Raw genomic sequence first — 17,551 nt, 5'->3', positions numbered from 1 at the left:
GAGCAGCCTCCAAAGGTCTTGCCAACCCAGGGAACTCACAAGACCCTCTTCTTGCTGGACCTGGCATCGGCGAAGAGAGTACGGGAACTTCATGCAGATAATGATGTGGATGGAGATGCTGCTTTGTCCTGGGAGTACGCTACGGCGCTATCTGAAGAGAACTCGACACCTCGGGCCTGAGTGTCGACGCCTCTTTCGTTAGCAACGGGGTCACCAAGAAAGAAGTATCAAGAACACTCTTTCGTCCTGGCTGCGTGAGGTCTTCAGGAGGCGTATGAGGCTGATGGTAGTGGCGACCTCCGTACGTCCCGTCCGAGAGCTCACGAAGTCAGAAGTATTGGCCCCTCGTTGGCGTTTTGTAAGAACTTCTCCGTGGCGCAGGTATAGAAGGCAGGGGTCTGGTACAACCAGACCACCGGCACCTTCCTTATACCTCTTGGATATTGCCCATAGGTCCTTGGAATCGGTTTCCTTAGGACCCGTGGTGGCTGCTCAACACGTCGTCTAGCTAACCCAGACCCTAGCAGGCTGAACAGCATCGAGTCCTGGTGTGACTGTATGAATAGATAGTGAATGAGAAAGTGACTGGCTTCTCTTTCTATCTTTTTCTACCCCTCTACCTGTGGGTAGAGGGATACGGTCATCACCCTGCTGGATAAGGACGAGATGCCGGTGAGCTATATGACAGAGCCCCCATCCTATCCCTTCACTAGGGATAGGAGCAGAATATCCACCACTTCCTTCTACAAGGGGGGGAAGTGGATGCCTACAAGAGTCAAAACCATGACTTTATCTTTGCTCCTGTACAGGAACAAGTTCTTACATTGCTGGTACGAAGAGATACGCTTGCCTCTCTCTTAGTACTCGGTCCAGAGGTCTGACCATTGATCCTGCGGTGCACACCCCGATCAATCGGACAGAGGTTGGATCCCTCCTCGCTCTTACGACCAGGGAGGCTTCCAAGGTTGGGCGAACACCCTAGTCTGTTCACAAAAGACTCAGATTCCACCCACCAAAAAGAGTTAGTCTTCCTATTGTAAAAGGACCGAAGGTTGTATGCCGTGTCGGAACAAATGACAATTTGTCCAAAAATTGCATTTTTCCTAACTATACAAACCTGAGGTCCTTTTACACATAGTCCCACCTCATGCCACCCCTCACTCTGCAGTTTTTGCTTGGACCAAAAGCAAAAGTGATTTGTTTACCTCCCAGTCGCGCGCTTGCGCGCTGTCGGACAAGCAGTTAACTACCGAACCCTTGTTCGAAAGCTTACGACCTATCCAGCTGCCGCTAGTACCTTCCTATTGTAAAAGGACCTCAGGTTTGTATAGTTAGGAAAAAATGCAATTTTTGGACAAATTGTCATTTTGGATCAGTTTCCGAGCTTACCCGGAAATTGATCCTTTCCCCTTTTTATTTGAATGAAGTGAAATCGCAAGTGCAGTTCTTTTTCATTTTCATATTTATTGAGATTGCATTGTTTACTTGGATCAATGTTTCCGCTATTTCCCGGGAATTGATCCTTCCCCTTTTTATTTGTATGAAGTGAAATCGCAAGCGCAGTATTCTTTTCATTTTCATATATATTTTGATTGCATCAATTCATTTGGATCAAGGTTCCATTCATCGGGAATGGATCCTTTTTACCCTTGCGCTCGGTACCGAGGGCGCACAAAAATGCGCTCGATCCGAGCCCTTATTCATTGTGAAGTGAATCGTAATGCAAGATTCTTTTCATTTTATTCCTTTTATTATGATTGCATCAATAATTATTTGGTTCAAGTTCCGCTCAGTCAGGGAATTGATCCTTATGCCTTGCATTCGGGCCCGAGGGCACGATTGCTCTCGGGCTCTTAATTATTATTGTTGGTACATGGGTGCTGTGCGGGGGTGGGGAACGAGAACCCCCCCCCCCCCCCGCTCAGCTCCCACAGATGGCCCTTCCCCTTGGGAGGGGTAGGGGGGGGGGGGGGGGGGGGAGGTTATCTGCGTTCTTCTCCCCGCCCGATCCGTCGAGCGCGGGGAGGGCGCTCGGTGCCCGATGTACAATTGTATTCGGGGTCTTCCACTCGTTCGGAGAGTCTCACCCCCCGCGCGAGGGGACTTCCCCCCCACTAATCGCTACTACTGTTATTTCCGCAGGTGCTACTGCCACGAGGGTGGACCTTGGTGAGGTATTGGTCGTCCTTCCATTTGCAGGTCGTGCTAGTGGTCCACCGGGGGCTGCGGTTTCTATGTCTGGGCCTACTGCGGTCACCATGGAGTGGTGACCACGCTCCAGGTGACGACGTCCCTCCTCACCTGGTGTACTCGCCTCACGTGGTAACAGTCTTGCCTACAGCCGCTGTGAAGTGCCGTTCGCCGTACCGAGAGGGGGGCGTGCCGCCGCCGCTCGTGGTTGCCGCGCTGCCGCGACCACACTTCCGCTGCCCTAGAGCTCGCCCCTGGACCTGCCGCCGGTACCAGGATGTTGCTGGCTGCTGCTCCACTTCCTGTGTTTCCGGTGCTGCCTGCCGTACCTGCCGATTCTGGGCTGACTGTCCATGCAGTTGCTGCGCTGGCTTGTCCCTGCCGTTGCTGCGCTGGCTGTCCCTGGCCGTTGCTGCGCTGGCTGTCCTACCGATGCTGTGCTGGCTGTGCCTGCTGTTCCTGAGATGCCCATACCTGCTGACGTCGTCCCTGTTCGTGGTGGTACTACCCCAGACTATGGTCTGTCTGTACAGGTGCGTCCGGGCCCTGTGGCTTCGGCTACAGCAGCCCCGGCTCCGCCCTGGATGGCAGATCTTACGTCTGTCCTGAGGAAGCTGACGAAGAAGAGGAGGAAGGTGTCGTCGTCGTCGTCTTCATCTTCTTCATCGTCGTCGGCTGCCGCCTCTTCCCTTCGACTTCTAAGGCTTCACAGAGCGAGGAAGAAGAAGGTTGCCTCCTCCCCCTCCTAAGAAGTCTCCCTCGGGAGCTTCTCGGGACCCGTCTCACCTCGGTGGGACGGGAGGGTTCCTTCCGCTGGTCCTCCTGCTCCTTCGGGAGCGGGGCCCGTCTCTTCTTCCGCAAGGAAGAAGACTACGGGGACCAGAGGGGTACCGGCTAACACCGGTACTTCCTCGCCTGGTGTCAGTTGGTTCTGCCACTGCATCAGGGTCCGTCTCGGCCTCTCGTTCGCGGGAGGTACCGAGTGTACGGTCGCCTACCAGCGACCGTGCAGCCAGGAACCATACCTCGGAGCTCGCTCAGCGTCAGGTTCACGGCACGGGGTCGGAAGACTGGTGACAGCCGCTCAGCCTGACGCTCACCAGACCAGCTCTCGCTCTCGCGGCGACCAGCTGGCTATCCGGGGCGTGACTGTCCACGACCGCCACGGGCTGAGGCTGGGAAGAGGTCCTCCCTGTTCGCCGGTGCCAGCCACAGCTGGAAACCCAGCGACGTTGACGTGCCGTGAGGACAAGCACCGGTCTCACTGTGACAGTGGAGCCTGCAGGTCGCCTGACCGTCGCTCTCACAGAAACGCGATCGGGTACGGCAACCAGCACCAACTCTTCTGACACTTGAGATCGGCGGCCGCTGTGCTCAGTCCAGCCGTTCTCCACAGCGAGACGGTTCGACCAGGCCTGCAGCTCGATCGCCACCGCGGGTTTGACGATCGCCTGCAGCCCTCCAAGGCCTGCTGGTTCTGCCAGCGAGCGAGGAGGGAGCGTCAGGTCTGCCTCTCCCGTACCTTCAAACCTCCTCGGGTTACACCGGGAGGAGCGAGGTATTGAGGAGTGATCGTGAGGGGTGCGCCCCTCATGATCCCACCACGACGCCCTACGTGCCAGGCACGGTTCTTGGACCGGCCCCAGGACGTATGCGCAAGTGGATGGAGAAGACCGAGAGGGCTGTCGCTGTTCACCTTCTTAGGAGGAAGGTTCTCGGAATATGCTCTTGTTCGAAGGGCTTAACGGTTCCCACTCTGCAAGATGCTGTGACTTCCGAGATCCAGAGGAACTTTGCCGAGGTTATGGCGCTGATTCGTCAGCACAACGACCTCGGGGAAGGATCGCCGCTCCCACCAGCAGAGCCACGTCTCGGCTCGAGTCGTTTTGGGGCCCGAGAGGGAACCCAAATCGACGGTGGGTCTGCCGCGATCGGAGCTTGCCTACTGTGTTGAACCAGGTAGTCTCTCGTCTCCGACAAGAAGGCTCTCTCAGTTCTGGCCCCGGTCGAACAAGCTACTTCACCTCCTCTACTGCGACAGAGGCGTTTCTACGTGTCTTCGGACACCGTATTTGAATACCCCTTCGGTCCTCCTGAGGTTTTCGACCTCGACGAGGACTGGAATGAGTCGGAGGACGGTAATCGGCTCTCTCCTGTCAGGTGTCGATCAGCCCCACCCAGACGACGTTCACAGTGGCGGCAGACCCTTACCTACAGTATGAGTTCGTAACCCTCCTCGGGGAAAACGTTTCTCCTGACGATACGTTTTCCCAGGCTCTGAGAGGCCATCGCCGTAAGGGCGATGGCTGCTCCTTTCTTCTCCAACTGCTAGTTCCGCTGGGAAGGCGAGCCAGTATCCAATTCCTCCCCCATTCCCTCTCTCCTTAGGCGGCTACGAGGGAAAGGGGAGGGATCCTACAGAGATTTCTCTGTAAGATCCCCACGTTAGGGGCTGCGCTACCGGGGGGTGGGCCCCACCTTCGGGTCCTACCTGACGTAAGCCCCGGCCGTTGAGGAGGGATCCTGCCCCTTTCTTGATTTCTACGGGAATCGAGAGGACCACCAGCCGATATCGTTTGACGAATTCGGTGGGGGGTTTCGCAGAGTGCTTAGAATTCTACGGAATTTCTAGCGCACTCAGAGTGTTCGAGTTTTTTTACGATCTCCAAACACTTAGGCGAGACCACGGTCCAAAATGAGCGAGAATCCCCGATAATTGTTACACGATAATCGGGAACCTCGCTTATGCTCGAATTCCTGTAATTTCTAGCATTTGGAAGAAGGACTGCTGCTGAAAGAAGAGTATCTCACAGTAGGCGATTAAACCTGGAATAGAGAAGAACGGACAGGAACTTCCAGTTTGGCTTGAACTATCGTCTTCGGTATTCTGTTCACCATTGAAGCTTTCCTTTGGGAAAGACTTCTCCTTCACTCTCTTGACTAGAGAAAGAAGGCGGGGTCGACTCCAATCCTTATTCTCATTCCTCGAGAGGAAAAGAATTTAGGATGGAGTCGTGGTACAGAACCTACAAATATACTACGTATATTACCCTCGCGACATGATTCTTTTAACAGTTGAATTGTCCGGGGGGTAGGCGCATACCGTAGTTAACTCTACGGTTTGTGACCGAGACGAATTGTATCTTAACTTGAACTGCAACTCGGGGTTGCCTGCAACCTCCCAGCAGTTATCAGTTTCGATTTTAGATACTTGGTATTGTCATGACAACACCAAATCAGCTTTTGTATTTACCGAAATCCGTTTCGGTTAAACTATAATTGCTCGAGCGTATTCTTTATGCTCGATGGTTCTAGCCGAACGCATTCCTTCGTGGAATAATGGATTACCTGGCAACTCAGAATGACGAGTCACCGAGAGCTACTGCGTATTGAACTGCCTGATAGCGGCTTCAGTATCTAGCTAGGTCTCGGAGATGCACGGTCGGTTACGTCTCTCTCTCCCCTGGTTTGATTGACTACCGAACCGTATCTCTGCCCAACAATCATGGACTTAGGTCTCTTGATTAACGGGGATTCTCGCAATAATGAAGGACCATCTACTGCTGTGACGCTCGATTTCATCACCTTCGACATTGCGAGAATTTTCAAACAGAGATATCTCTTGGACTCTTTCATCTTTCTGTTTCCGACGGTAACAGAAGTCTGTACTAGTTCACCCGCTGCATCGCACCGCGATAATGCGAATGATTTTTGCAGACATCTGAGTTTGTCTTCAAAATATCTCGTATTCGTAGGGTGTGCAATTATCATTGCTCGCCCCGAATTAACAGATATGTCAGAAGACATCGCCTACTCTCCGACCTGACAGCTCTACTTCCAAATGTTCAGCCCATGAGAAGCAGTTCTTCAGGCAGTATTTCCCTGTCTTCATTACTGAAAAACGCGTTCCGCTTTTATTATGCAACTACGATCCTCACCGGACAGCAATGAATAGCGGTAGCGTTCTCAGTCTTTGTAGCACAGGTTTCAGAATCTGAGAATCCTTCTCTCGGTTCAGCTGTGAATGACGTAGGTTGCATTTTCTGTACACCTTCGTCTTCAACGACACATAGTGTTGTTTCTCCTTAGCCGAGAATCAACTATACTATGAGATATCTTGCCATCAGGGACCTCGGTCCTCTAGAAGGCAATTGACTTTCGCCTGTTGGGCACATGCCTTAAGAGAGTCATCACCTTGCCTTCTGGCATCGTGACGAACAAATTATTTGTTTAGTCTCTTGGCATAACCCTTTTAAGGCGAAGGTCACGTGACTTGCTCGGGTGCTTGGACAACTTGCCTCCTACCGAACGCAGTCAGTCGGCAGCTGTCAGAGCGCCCAAGTCTGTTACGAACTTCGCTGTGGACTTAGTTCGTTTGTTCCATAACAGTCTTTTCTTCGTCCTAACGGCTTGTCACAGTACCCATACCATCGACACCCACCATTGAGTGTCGGTGTCCTATCCACTACCGAGAAGAAACAACTCGCTGCAGACGGATAGACCCAGTATGGGTACAGGACATCACCGAAGTCAAGAAGAGGGATAGGTCATACGACCATTCCCTTCTTTTCCTCTGAGGTAATTGCAATGACTTTTCCTGCGAAGTCAAGCATCCAGGGGTATGGGGATTCGTGACGCTCGATTCGTACCGAATTCGTAGCGAAGACTCTGAACCCTTCGGTTCCTGACGATCGGTTAGAGTCCTTCACAATCCCCTCCCTAATGGACTTCACCGCCTTCGATGCGAAGGAGATGCTGCTTTGTCCCGTGCCGCTTTCTGAAGAAACTCGACATCCCAGGCTGAGTGTTGAAGACTCTTCGTCAGCACCAAGATGACCTAGAAGTACACTCCCTCGAGTTACACAAGAACTTCTCCGTGGCGCAGGTACTGAAGGCAGGGGTCTGGTACAACCAGACCACTGGCACCTCCTCTACCTTTTGGATATTGCCCACAGGTCCTTGGATCGTTTTCCTTGGGACCCGTGGTGGCTGCTCAACACGTTGTGTAGCTAACCCAGACCCTAGCAGGCTGAACAGCATCGGAGTCCTGGTGTGACTGTAAGAATAGATAAGTGAATGAGAGAGTGACTGGCTTCTCTTCCTATCTTTTTCTCCCCTCTACCTGTGGGGTAGAGGGATACGGTCATCACCTTCGCTGGATAAGGACGAGATGCCGGTGAGCTACTCAACAGAGCCCCATCCTATCCCTTTCACTAGGGATGGGAGCGAATATCCACCACTTCCTCCTACAAGGGGGGGGAAGTGGATGCCAACAAGAGACAGACCATAACTTTATGTTGCCTCTTGCAAATAGGAACTTGTTCTTGTTTGCTGGTACGAAGAGATACGCTTGCCTCTCTCTTAGTACTTGGTCCAGAGGTCTGACCATTGATCCTGCGGTGCACACCCCGATCAATCGGACAGAGGCTTGGATCCCTCCCTCGCTCTTACGACCAGGGAGGCATTCCAAGGTTGGGCGAACACCAGTCTGTTCACAAAAGACTCAGATTCCTCCCACCAAGAAGTGAGTCTTCCTATTGTAAAAGGACCCGAAGGTTTGTATGCCGTGTCGGAACAAATGACAATTTGTCCAAAATTGCATTTTTCCTAACTATACAAACCTAAGGTCCTTTTACACATAGTCCCCACCTCATGCCACCCCTCACTCTGCAGTTTTTTGCTTGGGCCAAAAGCAAAAGTGATTTGTTTACCTCCCAGTCGCGCTGCTCGCGCGCCTGTCGGACAAGCAGTTAACTACCGAACCCCTTGTTCGAAAGCTTACGACCTATCCAGCTGCCGCTAGTACCTTCCTATTGTAAAAGGACCTCAGGTTTGTATAGTTAGGAAAAATGCAATTTTGGACAAATTGTCATTTCTCACATATTTTTATCCTTGAAGATCATGTCATTATTGATAAACCTCTTTAGTTATTCATTACACATTTTCTTTTATTTTCATCAAAAAATTTTTTTAAGTGTATGTCGTACACTAAATTTCACTCTTTTAGAAGGTTTTATTTAGGCTTTTTAAAAAATATTGAATGATATCAAGTAAACCCCATTGTGTTAGAAGCCAAAAAGGCAGTAGTAATGCGATTCTTAATGGGTTTTATTGTGATTGGCCTTGAAAGACCTCCTTGGTTGGTCCACTAGTTTCTTCAGCTTAAGCTGTGACTCAGCACTTTACCTGATAGTGGTCACAGACTTGCCAAGAGGTCCAATTTGCAGGTCAAAAACCAGAGGAAAAGCATAGTAATTGCTAGGAGTTCACAGAGCCCAGTCATAAAGAGCTAAACAGCCAGACTAGTATAACTGCAGGGCAACCAGCTGGAAAACTTGTCTTGGTTGGAAGTATGTAGGCAGTCAAGTTGTGACCAGTATAAGTTAGTGAAAACTACAAAGGCATAACTTTGCCAATGATGTTGACAACAAAATGGGAGGGACTTCATTCTGAGTAGAGACAAATAATAGGAAACCTTAAGGATGGATATGCCAATTCCACTCTGAAATTTCCCGGATGATGGCAGTGGGGGATCTGCAAATGTGATTTTCAGTTTTCACGAGTGGATGTTAGCTAGGCAACAGTTGGTTGGCAAGAAATTCATCCACTTGTGACTCACGTAAGGCTAGATCGACTGGAGATGATAAGACAAAGGATATGGTCTTAATGTGGTCTCTTATGGTACCTACAATAATGATAGTGAAGTTTTGTGTAAGTTTGCTTAGCCCTATTGAAGGTCTTGGAGGATGATGTAAAGAAAGGATCAAGAGAGTACAAAGACTGAAGACCAGTTTGCTGCAAACCCAATCTGTGCTTTTAGCTTTGATTGAGTACACAAGATTGTGGATGTTTTTGCAACAGGTGTTTTTGTTTTGAGCTTCATTCAGTCTCCTGTGTTCCAAGACAACCTTTCTCATTTGAGAGATGTTGACATTTGATATGTAGTTGTGTAAGATGCAAAGGTTTGTATATACATAAAACTATTTAGAAGAAATCTTTTTGGGCAGTAAAGTGCATGTAAGGGATTGAAAATTCACTGCGTGAAGCAAAACTGTAATAATATAATCAATTGTACCTGAAGAGCAAAGGCAGCACCAGATTGCATACCCTGTGCAAGGGTATAATTTATTCATTTTTTTATTAGGGCGCATTTCAAGAGGGAAACTTTCTTTGAACAGTTTAAAGTTTTATAGAACCTGTGAAGAGGCTAGGCGAGACAAGACCAATGGAGCAAATGAAAAATAAGGCAAAACAATGAAACATTTAATACCCCTTGCAAAATACATCACAAAAGTTACATGGAAGTGATAAGCTCTTTAGACCCTGTGCAAGGGTAGCACTTGAGTATTGTGTGGTTGGAGAAGGAAGAGAAACATCAAGCTGGTTTGAAGTGTTTTGCTTCTGCCAGATCTGAGGGCATGAAGGACAGGTAATTGTGTGCTCCAGTATAGCAACCTATTGGTTGCATGATCTTCCATTATCTTTCAAGTGTTGAAAGTTCAGGTCAACAAGCCCTTTAACCTCGTAGGGGGATAATGCAGTCACTGCACCTCACGGGATGCACTGTAGGCATTACTGAAGGTTCTATGCAGGATCACATCAGCCACTCACTGTAACCCCATTCATTCCTTTAACTGTACTTCCATTCATATTATCTTTCTTCCCTCTTGCAATTCACCCTCTCCTGACAATTATTTCACAGTGCAATTGTGAGTTTTTCTTCTTGTTACACCTTTCAAACTTACCTCCTCTCAATTTCCTGTCCAGTGCTGAATGACCTCATAGGTCCCAGTGCTTGACCTTTGGCCTAAACTCTGTATTCCAGGTTCTTTAAAGCCATGGGATTGAAATTCATCTTTGTTATAAAAAAAGTTTTCTACAAAAGCTGGAATTAGCCTCTTATTAAAACAGTAGTTTGCCAGTCTCCTGGCATTCTGATGGACCTTCAGAAAAATTTATAACCGGGACAAGGCTTATGTGATTCTTCATCTTTCTCGGATCCACTGGATTCCTGGATATATCCAACCCTTGTACTAAAGTTTTTTTTGTAATTCTATAATCCCTGGAACAGAGCATTTTCTGAGGCGTGATAGGCAAGATTTTCAGACCCTCACAAATGAACTGGTTGATTCGGACACAATATGAAAGGATCTGTTTCTCCCCAATCTTACCACTTGCCATTTTAATGGATGTATATTATTCTCATGAGAGTTTTGCTATTGCTTAGGGATAGATTAGCATGCTGTATTGTGAAAACTATTAAGAACAATCTTTTTCTTTTAACACATCAAAGAAGAACTTCCTTTTCTCTTGACTTACTGTTATTCTTTTGGAGTGCAGCTTTTTATGCAGACCTTACTTATTTCAGTATATTAAATGCTGTATTTGATTTTGCATTATATCCTGTACAATAAAGTATATTGCAAAGACTTTTTCAATGAAAGCATTGGCAAGGAAATGGTCATGCAGAGCTGCAGCTCCAGACTTTTTATCAAATTGGACACAGTGGAAGTGTTAGAGGTTTGGAGTTAAGAAGCTTTATATTCCAGGTAGGCGTGAGATGCATGTAATTTAACAGATATACAGAGAATGTGAAGCGTTTTATGTTTCATGAGTATGGACATATATTTTGCTTGGAGTTCTTTTCTCTCAAATCCTGTGTTTGGTAGCTGCACATCTTTGGTCCACCTGCAGTTGTATAGTATTAATTGATCTCATAGGAGGTTAATGCCGTCAGTGCACTGCATGCGGTGCAATGTAGGCATTTCTTAAGGTTCTTTGCAGCGTCCCTTCGGCCCCTAGCTGCAACTTCCATTCCTTTCACTGCACCTCCTTTCATATTGTCTTTCTTCCATCTTACTTTCCACCCTTTCCTAACGATTGATTCATAGTGCAACTGCGAGTCTTCCCTCCTGTTACACCTTTCAAACCTTTTCACTGTCAATTTCCGTTTCAGCGCTGAATGGCCTTAGTTGCTCCCTGTGCTTGGCATTATGCCTAAAACATATAAATCAATCAATTATAGTATTATTGAATGACAGCATTTGAAAGCTGACTGGGGAGCTACTTTTCTTAACCATCACTTCATCAGCTTGAGCAGTTAGTTTGCCCAGCCTTAATGGGATGTTAAGTTTTAAGTATGGAAAGAGGTTTGTATCTGGGAAACAAGTGTTACTTCAAATTTTTTTTATTTTTATTATTTATACCTGTATGTAACAGCTAGCTCTTACAGCTGTTCCTTAAAAAAGGTATATGTATTTCAGTTCTGGCCTTTTACTTTAGTTTTAGGATGAAAAAGTAAAAATTGTTTCCCTTAATTGGGTTTTGTTTATTTCGTGTACAGCCGACTGTATTTTTACTTGCTATATTGGCTTGGTGACTGCACAAAATTGTACTGGCATAAAATTTTTTTTTTTATTTTGACAAACTGTTGTGCTCCATATTTTAAACCACTGAAGAAAGCATTGGAAATAAATATTCAGTTCTGAATGTAAAGAGTAAATCATGAGTTTAGATCCATGTGGATGCTCAAAAGGGTTCTAATAAAGAGCCACTTGGCTATACCCATAATTTTCTGTTTGGCCCCTCTCACTTTTTTGCTTAGAAACAAAAAAAAAAAAAGAATCTCAATGGATATTCAGATTTAGTTATAATAACTTTAAAAGAGGCTTAGTCATGTCCCAATAGCTTCAGTCACTGCAATCTTCATTGCCTGAAAAATTCTGGGCAGGCTGGCACCATGATGATATAGGTATAAATACAGGTATTTCTGCATTCTTTTTCTTGATAATTATCTTAATTTGCATTGCTCTACTTTCTCTTGTTTTGTTTACAATAAGATGTAATTCTTAGTGACATTTATGTTTAGCACAGTGAATATTAATACTAACATCTGATTTATAATTTATGATAGTTGATGTTCAAAAAAAAAAAAAAAAAAAAAAAAAAATTGGTAACAGCTAATTAGTTTTGATTACTGTAAAAGAGGTTTAGCAGTGTCCCTTTAACTTCAGTTGATAAACTCTTCATTGCCAGAATATATTTGGACATGAAGGCACTAAGTTTATCTAGTGTATAAATACAGCTATAGATAATTTTGTATTGTCTAGTAGTATTTTATTTGCATCTATAAGTTAACAAGACTTTGAACACTGAACACTTACAGAAAATTAAGTGCTTTACCAGAATGACTTGTTTAGAAAGCCATAGATTTTCCAGAATTAAAGGTAACATGCTGTTAGTTAGTATTTGTCTAAATTTCTCTTTTCAGGGTGACACCAGTTCAATCCATTATTTGATGGTGCCACAGCCAGTGGGTAAGCTTATTGTCCTGAAATTGAGGATTGCGTTACAATACTACAGAGTGTTGTGGAACTGGTCGATACCTGAGGGACAAAGTGAATACGCCGATGAAGTATCCTTTACCTGAAGTTGTTGTAATCCATAAGGATCAGCAGATCCTTGATGCTGTCCTACGTCTTGAACAGTACATCAAGAAGAGTTGAATGTAAAGTTGGTTACAACTTCAACAGACAAGCAGAAGTATGGTGTTGCACTTAGAGCAGATATGAACTTCAAATTATTGGGTGCAAGGCTTAAAGGAGATGCCAAGAAGGTCCAGCAGAAAGTGGCAGAACTCTCAGATGACGACATCCAAAAGATGCTAAAGACAGGTTCTATTGAAATTTTGAATCACACTATAGATGCCAGTGAATTAAATGTTAAGTATAGTTTCAGTGGTGAAAAAGCTGCAGAATTAGCATCAAAATATGAAGCACACTCCGATAATACTGTTCTTATTCTTTTAGACACAACTCCCTCACAGGAAATGTTAGATGAAGGGTTAGCACGAGAAGTTGTCAACAGAGTTCAAAAGCTCCGAAAGAAAGCTAAACTAGTCCCCACAGATGAAGTAACTGTATGGTATGAAGTTGATAATAAGAGTGCAGAGTTGGCACGTATTTTGTCGTCTCACTTAGAGTATATAGAGACTTCAACGAAAACTCCATGTAGACCCCTTTCGCAGAAGGACAATTCATCTGTACTTATTGAAGAAGTGGCCAAAATCAAGGAGGATCATTAAAGTTGATAATAACACAGGGGTTTATGTGCTGGATGGTCTACTACAGCATCAACTGTGGATAGTCCTGGTGGTACTGAGGGAGTGTCATTTGCCCATGGGTCAATATTATATTGGTGGGTCGCCAAGGTTTTGTACAAATAGTTGTAGTGGCACGTTACTCTTAGAAAATCCCTTGGGATCACCTGTCATGACTAGTTGCAAGCAGCTTATAGAAGAGGCTCATTCCATCTGGGGATTCCCTGTTAAGAATGCTAAATTGTATGTATCAAGAAAAGAAATTGATGAGAAAACATCTGTGACCACCCTTGCAGGGAAAACTGTGGTCATAACTTATGTCCAGAATAAAGTTCCAGTTGCAACATCTGCTGTCAAGCCTTATAGCAAGTAAGTGTAATAATAAATTTGTTTCTCTTATTCTCTGTAATTTACATGTAGAGTTCTTTTTCAATCGACCTTCACAAATTGTATATTGATCTTGGAAATAATTTCATCTGTTAGAATTTTACCTGATGTAATGAAAATAACAAGGATTGAAAGACAAAGGTAGAAGGGAAAATAAAAATCATTATGTAATTAGCAGGACACTGATCTCGTCACTAATGGCAATAACAGGCTCGCAGCGGAAGGGTTAATAAGAGCTAATGTAAATAATAAACAACAATCCCTTTATGCCAGCCATATGTGAGAAGAATCTAAATGGTTAGTTAACTATTATTTTTTACAATAATATTTGGTAGTTTTTATCATTCATTTTGTTTTAACTGCTTGATTTAATTTTCCCTTTTCAGGTATGTTAATGTGGAAAGCTGTGATAAGAAAGCTTGTGTTCTTTTGGAGAATCCTTGTGGAGATGGTATTATGTCATCAGAAATGTTCCAGAAAGTTGTTCAGCGTGTGTTAAATTTGACATCCATGCCTATGTTGTTTACAGATGTTAACAGAAAGAAAGTACTTCAGATAAATGGTGGTAGTCTAACAAAGTTACATGGGTGCACTGTGTATGTCTAGGCTTTTTCTCTGTCAATGGCCAATTACAATATTGTAATTACTGGTAAATATATATATTTCTACATATATATCTTGGATTTAAACTTTATCAGACTCATACATAATGATAAACGTGTATAGTATATAAAGTTTTCCTGCACTCATCAGTACTTATCATGTAATATGTTATAATTGCTTTTGAGTTTTTAATGTAGTTGAGAACTGATCATCAAGACAAAACTGTTTGCAATACAGACAGTGAGGTCATGTCTTATAAGAATGCACAACCCATCATAAAGCAAGAACTATTTGCAAAGTAGTATATTAATATTTGGATTCTTAGTTTCCTTGAGCATAATACATCAGATACAAGACTTCCCACCAGTAAAGGTGCCTTTAGTGAAGTCCCCATCCCCATAGTGACTTGTACAATTTTTTTTGTTTTATGTAAACATTCATGTAATTTTTTGCAATTTTTATTTTCATGTAATTCCTGCCAAGTAGGTTTATTAAAATTTATTAGTCATATGTTACAAAAACTAATAATTTTAGTTATTGTCTAAATTGTGTCTAAAAGTTTGCAGCTCATAATTGAATTAATCTTTGTAATGGATAATCTTGTTCTCTCTCTCTCTCTCTCTCTCTCTCTCAACAGTTGTCATATATTCTGTGGTGTGTTTGAAAATTAAACTGGAAACCTATATATTCAATTCAAAGTAAGATGGTAAGTATTCGATGTTTCTTAAATGAAATTAATTTCTCCTAATATGTTACCATTCATATAGTGCATGGTGACCACTTTTCTTAGTTTACAGTTTTATGCCATTCATCTGGGAATCAGATTAGATTTTAACATTTCTACTGTTTGTATCCATTCCACATTAAAATATTCATTGTGTTTCTGTTTTGGAGGTCAGAACTTCTCTAAGTGGTAGAAATAACTGTGGAACATTATGTAAAATTTGGTGCAAATGTATAATTTAGATAATGCTACTACCTATTATTGGGAAATCTGGAAAGAATTTTGGTATTTGAAAAGATAGGATCAAGGTAATTTAAATCTGTAAGATTACTTAATGTAAAATCCTTGTCTAGTAAGGGCAGCAATTTACATTTTTCACATATACCAAATAACATAATTTAATATGTATTTGCTGAAGTTGTGAGGTGGTTTTAGAAAATCAATTAAATAATTTGTAGTTTAGAAAATTATGTACGTTCAAGCTAAGAAATAGCAATTAACTTTCATGCTTTTACCAGTCTGTTGTGTCCAGGATGAAATTGAGCATAAACATTTTGTCATGCAATACTATTCATTCTGAAACTAGTGCCTTTACTGCAACTGAAGATTTGATTCAGTTTTAACAATTTTTAACATCATGGTTAGAATGAAGAGAATTTATTCCTGTATGAGTTTGGTGCATAAACTAAAAATTTAGTTACCAATTACCAGTTTTCATTATGTAATGAAATAGGGGTTTATACTACTGCTTGGTACACCAAGTTTTGTTAATTTTTTTTTTAAACATTACTAAAGATTTTTCACTGTGATAGTCATAAGCAATAAGATAATTTTGTTTTAATTTTTATTAAAATTTTATGAGCATTTTACACAGGTGTTCATATACGTACTGTAATATTGGCTTATGTTTTATTTATGTCAGGCAGATGGTGGAAAGTGTGAAAAAAAGCATTATTCACTTGAGAATCAAAAGAGAATAACAACCTCCAACTTCTTTTTGATCACAAAACAGGTTTTTATTAAACTGATTAAGAACCTGCTTCACTTAATTGAAAATGGTAGCCTACAATATTTTTTCTGTAAGTCTTGAAAGTTTATATTTTTTCTAGTGAGTGGCTAGAGAAGAAAATGTTAAATTCCAGAATGTTAGAATAGAGGTGGTGGATGTAAAAAATCCATGACAGGTGTTAGAAACTGAAAGCAAAGTTTGATCTGATGCCCTTACAGCATCAATACAAAAACACACATCACATTTTTATCAGTTAGCATTTCTCTTAATTTTGTTGAAGTATTATTACTTGAAGGAGAAATCAATTTTACCATTGTTTTATATTCTCTTTGTAGGATGGCTGTTGCCACACTTGTATGAAAGGCATCTTACTCCTATAGTAAATTGGTTGTTTTCAATAAATGTATTCTTTTCCAAGAAATGTCTTTATAGGCTTTGTGATGTTAATTTTAGCTGGTTTGATTATAGGAGTATCCTTCAGCAGGAGCTGGGATGCTTGTTGAAGTTTGTTACAAGATAGTCAACTGGTAGTTAAGGGGGGGATTTGTAAGGGAGTCGACTAGTAGTTAAGGGCTTTTGTAAGAGAATACCTACCATGACTGGCAAAACCATTTTAAAATGAAACATAGGCCCAATCTGAGAGGTTGCCACTTCTCCATAAACTTCCAGTCATCTGTTTCCTGCTCCCTAGTGCCATCAGTGCACTGTAGGCCATTAGGTTCTTTGCAGCATTCCTATGTCCCCCCTAGCTGCAACTGTTTTACTACTCCTCTTCATATTCTCTTTCTTAATCACCACCCCCTCCTAACAATTGATTCTCTGACGTTTGTTTTCTATTTTACTTTGTAAAGACTGGCAAATTGTAAGCAAAAATCAGTTTTATAACTGTGAGTTGGAATTTCCTTTCTCGCTCAACTTTACACCATTCATCCTATTGAATTCATCAATATTTGTATAGTGATTTGTTTTTTTTTTTCCTCCTTGTCTAGGAAAACAGGAATTCCAGATTACTGCATATCCTGCAACACACTTCACCTTCCTTGTTGGATGACTTAGTTGCTTCAACAGTTCTTGCCACAGCATTTTCAGAGCCATACATTACAGATTGATTTTCTTTTCTCATCAGAAATATTGATGTTGATTATATATTTCGCCGGATTGAGCATGTCAAAGGTGTAATGGAGAGCATTTCATAATGGGCAATTCAGTAATGGTATACCTTGGCTGAAGAGCTTAAACTACCTGACAGACAGATATGGCTAAAATATTTCGCATTTAGTGAAGGCAAACAAACTACATTATGGAGACGTGACAACATCTCTAATTGGCACTGTATATAAGCTTAAAAATTAGTTTTACAAGTCACTTTTCCTTTGCCCATCATCATGCGAGGACCTATTGTGCTGCCCTCCTGAATGAGGAGCTGAAAAAATGTTTTTAAGATTTTTATTTTTGATGGATAGTGTTTTTCACTGTCTGTTTTATTAGATGAATCCCCACTATTTACACTAATCTCCATGTCAATTTCAGCAGTTTTGCT

The 17,551-nt window shown here is 43.1% G+C and overlaps 2 protein-coding genes across 2 annotated transcripts in view; both read left to right on the top strand.

The window, feature by feature from the left end:
* The window catches only part of LOC135201013 (isoleucine--tRNA ligase, cytoplasmic-like), a 132,384-nt gene that overhangs the window by 59,615 nt on the left and 55,218 nt on the right, over window positions 1-17,551 (top strand).
* LOC135201015 (uncharacterized) lies at window positions 13,391-16,413 on the top strand. Its single transcript, XM_064229833.1, has 2 exons — window positions 13,391-13,657; window positions 14,062-16,413. Exons 1-2 carry the CDS (start codon window positions 13,461-13,463, stop codon window positions 14,279-14,281), a joined length of 417 nt encoding a protein of 138 aa, XP_064085903.1. The 5' UTR covers window positions 13,391-13,460; the 3' UTR covers window positions 14,282-16,413.

This window comes from Macrobrachium nipponense, chromosome 27, assembly GCF_015104395.2.
Source record: "Macrobrachium nipponense isolate FS-2020 chromosome 27, ASM1510439v2, whole genome shotgun sequence".
In the NCBI taxonomy this organism is placed as follows: domain Eukaryota; kingdom Metazoa; phylum Arthropoda; class Malacostraca; order Decapoda; family Palaemonidae; genus Macrobrachium; species Macrobrachium nipponense.
This window is presented reverse-complemented; position numbering and strand designations above follow the sequence as displayed.